This window comes from Solanum dulcamara, chromosome 7 (genome assembly GCF_947179165.1).
Source record: "Solanum dulcamara chromosome 7, daSolDulc1.2, whole genome shotgun sequence".
Classification (NCBI taxonomy): domain Eukaryota; kingdom Viridiplantae; phylum Streptophyta; class Magnoliopsida; order Solanales; family Solanaceae; genus Solanum; species Solanum dulcamara.
This window is the reverse complement of record NC_077243.1, coordinates 4,410,028-4,418,080: the sequence shown is the minus strand read 5'-3', so window position 1 is coordinate 4,418,080 and position 8,053 is coordinate 4,410,028. Positions and strand designations below refer to the sequence as shown.

Here is an 8,053-nt window from a genome sequence, read left to right as displayed (position 1 = left end):
TCTTGATTTTAAACCTACAAGCCCAGACTATTATCTCTTTTAGCCCGTTTGCTCGACTATCAATATCCCGATTGATTCATTACCTCCCCTAATTTCAATTTTTTTTCTCTCTTTCAGCAAGTTGAAAAACACTTCCCTCCATTTTTCTTCATCGGAGAACTCGCGTTGATCAGCTTCTCCGGCAGAATCGAGTTGTAAGTCTCTCTCTCTCTCTCGTCATTTCAATTTCCGAATCGACTTTTTCACTGGGTAGCAAACTCGTTCGAATTGCTTAAATACGACAATTAATTCAGTATCAGAAAATTTGAATAATGATCCATAATTATTGTGCACCGCATAAGTTCTAGGATTATCGATTTGCTGATTGCCTTGTAGACCGCATTTGTTTTGCCTATTGAAGAAGAATTATGAATAGAAATTGGTATTTCACACGCATCGACCGCATAACTACTACATTAATGACGACGAGAAGCACGATACATGGATTGTATATAAGCAATTCACATAATATCTAGAAGCTTGACCAATAGCAATTATTCAACCAAGGAATTTACTGTTTGTTTTTTCATTGGTGCGATTCTAACTTATCTTCATGAGTATGCTGCTGTTTAGGTAATCAGTACTGCAAACTTTAACTAAAGTTTATGATTATTTGCTTATCATTTATATGACCATCATTTGTTGCTTGTTCTGACTAGTACTTTCAGCGTTGATCCATGCTTGTTCTGATTAGGAAGTGCTGCTGTTTTCTATTTTAGTGAGTTTTGTTTGTTTTTTTGACACTTTGTGTATCTGACATTTGATAGAACATTACATGCGCATTTCCGTTACTAAGGTTATGAGGGAATTATCCCTAATATGGCGTCACTTTGCTGTCATATTCATTTCTTGTTTTGCTAATTCTCTTATGAGTGGAATATTGTCCAGTTTTTGCTAGTACAGATCCACAATGGAACTAGAAGTTGCTGATGTCACAAATAAGCGCCTGAAACCATCTGTATGTCCCCTATCTTTTGAAGCATTTTATCTTCATATTTTTCCTGACAGAAGTTATTACTTCTGTTAGGTGGAGGATAATGGAACCACACAGACTGATAGTGAAGTTGCTAAGGATGTAGAAGAAGAAACTGCAATTGCCACATTGGCATCAGAGCAGGTGGAGCTGGAGATTGCTAATATTCTTGAAAAGATCAACCGTTTCACTAACCTGGTATAATTTAGGTTCTTAATTTTTATACCTGTGACATAAAAAAGGGAGAAGAGACAGTGGAGTCTAATCAAGAGAATGATGGACTTGATGTAGTTAATACCAGTGATAGAGACAGTTGAGTCTAATCAAGAGAATGATGGACTTGATGTTGTGCTAATACCAGTGATTGTAATTTAAGTTTCGCTCACACTCTTTATATGCATGTGTATTGGTTGACACAATTTTTGCTATCATCTCGCGAAGGTCTCTGAACTGCTGGAATCAGGGAAGTCCATGCTGAAGGAATTGAGTAATGAGTTTGAAGAACGAATAGTTCTGTAAGTGTGGAAGTGGAAAAATTAACTAATTAGGAGAAGGTCAGCTACAAATGCTGAAGTATATTTATTTGCAGAATACACAAGGAACAGATGGAAAAGTGGCAAGAGGAGATCAAGGAACTGCGCTTGCTTGATACTTTAAATGAGGAGGCTGATGGTCTTTTGCTGAATGCTAAATATCTACTTCAGAATGTCCGGGGTGAATCCTGAAATATTTGCACTATGCTAAATCTTCTAAATTTAATAGGTAAGCTGTTCATGTTATCCTGGGTAATTGACTGTTCTGTATTTCTAGTGCTTTTGTCACCTAGCTCGGTACTTCTGTTCTCACTAAAAGAACTAGGACAAAGCCTTATCTGATCCAAAAGAGTAGCAAAATAATAGCTTTTGTAGAATTGCTGTACATGTTATTGCTAACTGGTGTAAAGCTGCTTACTATTTCCCCTTACAAATTTGATACTACTAGTTTTCTGACTGAGAAGTCTATAATGGATATTGCAAATTGGGATTTGGGTACAGTGAACTTTTGGTGCACAAATCTATTGAATTTTTTAACGCTCTGCATTTTGTTGTTTTGCTCTCCAATCTATTGTTTCTTTTGCTATGTCTGCTGTGAGCCTGCTTTATAAGTTTTTCATAGCAAGCTGGTAATCTTCTTAATTTTACATTCCATCTATTACTTCAATCGCCTTATTTGAACTATGATCCAAGGCACCAAGCTCTCCCAAGGATACGTGAAAATCAAGCATGATTCCATTAGAACTTTTATGGGATAAGTACATATAAGTGATTTTCGTTATGCTCTCAGATAGAAAGTTGAGTGGGGTTTCCGAGTTTAAGAGCTGCAGTATAAACTACAAAATATCTTAGTCTGTTTGATTGAGATTCAAGATCCATGATTTCATCTTCTTAAAAACATGGTGAAACAAATGAATCTTTTGCCGTGGAGGCCTAACATAGGTAGAAACACACAGAAAAAACCGTAAGCAGTAAATAGAAATAGATTTTACTCTGTGCTTGCAGTGAGAATATAAAATTGTCAGTTCCAATTTCATCCTTAGCTTTTGATGTTCGCAAAAAGTTGTCAAACATGGATAAGATAAGACTTCTCTATTAACCGTCCAGTTCAAAATTATACAAACACGAGAAGAAAAGGGACTAAACTGAGATAAAACTCTTCTAAAGGTTTCATAACCATTTAATATGCTGTACTAGAGTCATTATTACATACATAAAAACAAAACCTAAAGCCCTCTAAAATGGTAGAGCAAGAGAGATAATAGAACCTAAGTGATCTATATAGGCTTCTAGAAATTGAAAACAACCAATTTTGACTCAATACTTTTAAGAGTCGCCAACAGAGATTGGTTGGCCGGAGATTAATCCAAGGCGTGATCTAGACTGTTGCCTGGTCATGATGACCTCCCTTGCTAGAACCGGCCAATCAATTACGTTTCTTTCAGACTCTTCCTCCTTAATCTTCTTCACTTGGCTATGCATAATATGATGATGGTGATTGTCACCTTCTTGGTCTTGTTCAAAGAATCCTTTTTCTTTCTTTGATATGTTGCTCTTCTTCTTCTCCATATGAACTAACCAAAATCGGCAGTCTTCAGTTTTTCTCTTAACAAAATTACTGAAATAGTCGCCTATTAATATAGATTTGGTGAGTTTGGCACCCAAACACAATCCCTAGAGGTTTTTTTCTCTCTTTTTCACCCTTTGTTGGTGGAAGTTTGGTCGTGATTCACGAATCGTAAGAAGGGAGGGAAGTGAAGCAAAAAATTGGTGGAAGATGGAAACTTCTTTGGAAGATTGTATAGATACAAAGTTTTTGAGACTTGAGAAGTTAGACCACTGTTTAAGACCATATTCCATATGCATCCGAAAAAATAAAGTAATTTCAACCCTACGCGTTAGGTATGATACACGAGAAATATTAAGTCATTAATATCACAAGGAAGGTATGATTAGATCTCGTACAATTTCACCTTCTAAATGTAGACTCAATATATTTTAATGTTTTTTCCCTTCATGAACTGCAGAGGAAGACTTTTTATAACTTCTCCTTTCAGACCATTAGAACATTAACCTCTATAAGTCAAAAGATACATTTTTTTTTTGTTTTTGTGCAAAGTCAAAAGATACATGCACCAAGTTAATTACATAGGTTTAATGGTCACGGTACATGAATAATGATATGATAATGGATTTAATCTATATAACCTAAAAAAATCATATACTTCTGTAGTAGTAAGTTACTAATCTTTTTTCCCCATGTCAGTAACTCACTGTTATTTCACAATTGCATGTGATTGTTTTTCGTGTAACATGATATTTTAAGATTTGTTATATGTCTTGTGTGTAAATTAATTAAATCCTGTAATAAATTTATGCCAACTGTTATACGGAATAATATGAAAATTAACGCTAACTTCGTAATAGGTCAATTGATTTTGTGCTTTACAAATTTATTTATAATTTTATGTCCTTTCTAGACATAAAAATAAAACAACACAAGAGATCTTAAAAGATTATTTTTTTTAAAAAAAAACCAAAATAATAATGGGTTGTTTAGGTAGGATCCATAAGAAAAAATAATATATGCATTAATTTTGTGTATTATTAATATCTTGTTTGGTACACTTTTTCAACATATATATTACTAATGCAGGTAATACACTCTATTTGATATGTATAGTTAACACATAACAAACCATATTAACAATGCAGAAGTTTCTAATACATGTATTAGCTTGGTTAAACACAATTGCTTCTCAAATTTTTTTTCATATCCTTTTCATCGTATTTTTTATAGAAATTATGCAATGCATGTTATTTATAATACACTAGCAAAAATGCATAAAGAATAATTTTAATCTAATTAATAATTTAATATCATCATTACACATACAATATTGCTAATACAACTTATTCGACAATATTTTTATACGTTAGGCTACCAAACGAGCCTAAGTAGATTTTGTTTTATTTGATGAAAGTCCTCCTAGTCTTTTGGTTTGGATGATGCTCTGATTTCTTCCCCCTTTCTCATCTGCAAGTTAAATGCATGTACGGTTTACTTCAGGTGTGAACGTGGAGAAGAACTTGAAAAGGTCAAAATAACAAAAAAGTTATCTACTTTTTACATGATTTGTGAATTCCTGATAAGGTGTACGTGTATTTTGGCTGGTGATGTGGCTCTAGATAGATTGAGAAGTTTATGGCGTTGGGTTTGCTGTGGACTGTGGGCAAGTCCTTTTCAATTTGCTTATGGTTGGTGGATAGATATAAATATCGACATAATATTTGAGATTGTTTTATTTCGCGTTTAATTATGGATATTAATTTATTTTATTCTATGTACTAAAATAATGAGATTAACTATTTTATATAAAAATTGAAATAACTAATCTTGCGGACAGTGTGTTGATCGACATTCATTTGTCGAAAAATTACACTGTGTAACTAGATTTTTTTTTATTTTATATATATATAGTACATATTGACACTCCTTGTTTTCTATGAAATTTTACTTTTTTTATATTTTGATATTTTTAAGTTAAAATTTTGATTCCGCTACTACTCACGAATATTTTTATCTATCTCATCCCGCATAATCCAAATAACCCCAAGTCTCTAACAATAGCGTGTGAACGCAGGCGATAGTTGATTTTTTGAGTTTTCTCATTATTTTTTTAATTTTGTTTAAGCAAACTAATGTAACTATTCAAGTTTTCAACAATCTCTAGGAGAAGACCAAAATAGAAGCCCAAAATCCTTAATTCCTTAAAGCATGTGTACCAAAACAGAGGCCCAAAATCCTTAGACGGCGCAGCTTTTCTAGGCTAATTCGCCAAAAGACAAAAAGAACGGATGAACTGTAAATTTGTAATGATGCTTAGGCTCTTACTAGTCGTTTGTTCTAGAAAGACAAAAAAACACCATAATTGGGGCAGATGATTTTAAACAATGGGCTATTTGTTGACTTAGGTCCTCTAAAATAATGTGAGCTGATGAAAATTGCGAGGTCAACATTTAATTGATTGAGTGCACTTTCCTTTCTCTTACTCCACTTGGAGAATATAGAGTTGTCAACATTTTTCAGAAAGACATGTGATGTAGTAGATGAAGTTGCTTTTTCTTTAATTAAAATCAAATTATCTGGGTGTGGATCTTTTAGATTGGCTTAGACGATCAGAGGCTATAGAAGGCTCGAGACGGGGTGGATGGGTATGGCGTATCGTAGATTGGACTTTGCTTTTGTAGGCATTGGTTTTTCTATCTTCTGGTTGATCCCAGAAGGAATTTCTGAACTTTTGAAACAATAGTTGTGGCACTCTCTTTTTTTCCATAGAGAGGGAACTTATCCTTTCTTTCATCTGTGGTCGGAAGGAATAATCTAGGATTTTCTCATTCCTTCTCTTCGATAAGAATAGGAAGGTCTCGAATTCGAGCTTTGATATGAAAAAATCTGTCGTAGAAAGTATTTGTGCGGTGCGAATTTAAATTAATCGGATTTTCATATGAATTTCAAACACTGTGTGATTTTTTTTAAAAAAAAAATATTTTCTAGAAAGTGTATACATAGCTAAATGAAATTCGAGGAGCACTTTTTGGAAAGAAAAATTCGATGGGAAAGTAAAAGCAGTGGTTAACATCACCAATAATTCCATGTGATAGCATTTATTATTGATCTTAACGAATCGAAAGGTGAGCATTGATTCATAGTGGATTGATACCACACAAATGAGAGAAAAAACGACACGTCATGTGCTCATGGAAAATATCTCAAAAACTTTTACCTCTTCCATGTTCTGAGAGTCTTTGGGTGCCACTTATTTTTCTTTAAGGATTAGAACAGATATATGACAAGTTGCTTTTAAATAATAGGTCCAAAATAAATACCTTTTAAGATTTGTTATACACGCGGTCCTGTCCTATCAATTCAGCATAATCATGTTATGATAGGTGCGGAGCTACCGTATTAAATAAAATTCATAAACTTTAAATTTTGATATTATATAATCAACAACAGTGTTTTCTATGTCCAACCTGCTATATGTTATTGCGTGTTTTTAGTCATTGTCTTCTTCACGCTTTGCATGCAATAAAACAAATCATCTGTCTCTGTGTGTGGCAAAACGTGCACTTCTTTTCTTTCTCTTCGACTTTCATCACTGTCTACATACACAAATTTATTAACAAGGTAATTATTGGTGAAATTACAAGATTACAAATTATAATTGAAAAATAAAATAAAGAAATTAACTTCACTTCTTGGCTGAGGCGCGGATATCTTGCTCTCTTTAGGGAGATTCAAGCCCACTGCAGTAAATCGTTTCACTGGTCCAGCAGTAGTCCTCTTGACTTGTCCCCTCCAGGATACAACAGCCTTATCACAAAAATGTAACTCAACAACCTCTGGACAAGAGTTGAGTTTAAAACTCTACACAAAGAACACCTCCTTTCAACTAATAAGAACTCTCTTTTTAGACAAACTTAATTCTCTCAATTTTTCTTCTCTTATCTTTTATTTCAAAACAAAAAAGACTTCTCTATTTATAGGAGAGAAAATCATACAAAGATGAAAAAATAATAGAATGTCATCATTATCATCATTTAGTGCACCACTTATCAGTGATAATTAAATTAAAAATACATAACGAAATGATTTAGTGCATCACTTATTAGTGATAATTAGATTAAAAATACATAATGGAATGATTTAGTCTTGCACTAACTAAAGATGATAATGAAAGACATTTTTATGCACTAAAGACAGAATAATAACATATGCCACTTATGCAAATTAATATCACTCAATATTGATATTAAAATGCTTAAACACTTACAGTAAATTTGTGACTTATGTGATGTAAAGAGTTGAAGATACTGTTTTAAATTGCACACTTGGGAGTTTGTACTATTCTAAAATTAAAAATGGCAATAGACCCAAATGGTTGTTACCTTTTACTAACTACTAATTGTGCTATAGATTATTCTGGAGTCAAACGTGTAAAAACAAAAAATATATAACAACAAAAAAGAAATCAGTAAAAAAGCCATACGAGAAGAAAATTCTTCCGCATCTAAGGGAGTGTTGGTTGAAATAAAGACCATTGGAAACCAGGTTTGAATTCATAGAAGGGAAATGGCTGGGTGATTTCATTTCATACGCCCAGATAGACATAGTTATTCAAAGTATGTATCGATATAGATCGGAGGCTCAAATTGAATGAGAATACATATGTACGTATTATTATGATAAGAATATTGAACCAACTTTTTGAAATTAGGTAACTTACCAAAAAAATATCCCATGTATTTTAATACGTATAACAATTCTAACATTATTATTTACTATAAAATAAACAGTGCTCTTTTTTTATTATTATTCACATCATAATATATGTGTATCATAAATCTCCGTCTATATAACTAGTCGGTCAACAGAATAAAATTTTCATAATTAAAAGAAAACTTAGGTCTATTTCTTTGTCCATTCATTTTTCTAGTGTTTAGA

General features: G+C 32.9%; 1 protein-coding gene across 3 annotated transcripts; it reads left to right on the top strand.

The window, feature by feature from the left end:
• The first annotated feature begins 63 nt into the window (after positions 1-63).
• On the top strand, positions 64-4,801 carry LOC129895964 (uncharacterized). Of its 3 annotated transcripts, none has more exons than XM_055971760.1 (6): positions 64-194; positions 928-997; positions 1,067-1,210; positions 1,454-1,527; positions 1,602-1,774; positions 4,616-4,801. In XM_055971760.1, exons 2-5 carry the CDS (start codon positions 950-952, stop codon positions 1,735-1,737), a joined length of 402 nt encoding a protein of 133 aa, XP_055827735.1. In that variant the 5' UTR covers positions 64-194; positions 928-949; the 3' UTR covers positions 1,738-1,774; positions 4,616-4,801. The 3 variants fall into 3 exon arrangements, with proteins under 3 accessions (XP_055827735.1, XP_055827736.1, XP_055827734.1); XM_055971761.1 differs by lacking the exon at positions 4,616-4,801 and adding an exon at positions 4,590-4,610; XM_055971759.1 differs by lacking the exon at positions 4,616-4,801 and having other exon boundaries at positions 1,602-2,087.
• The last annotated feature ends 3,252 nt before the right edge of the window (positions 4,802-8,053 follow it).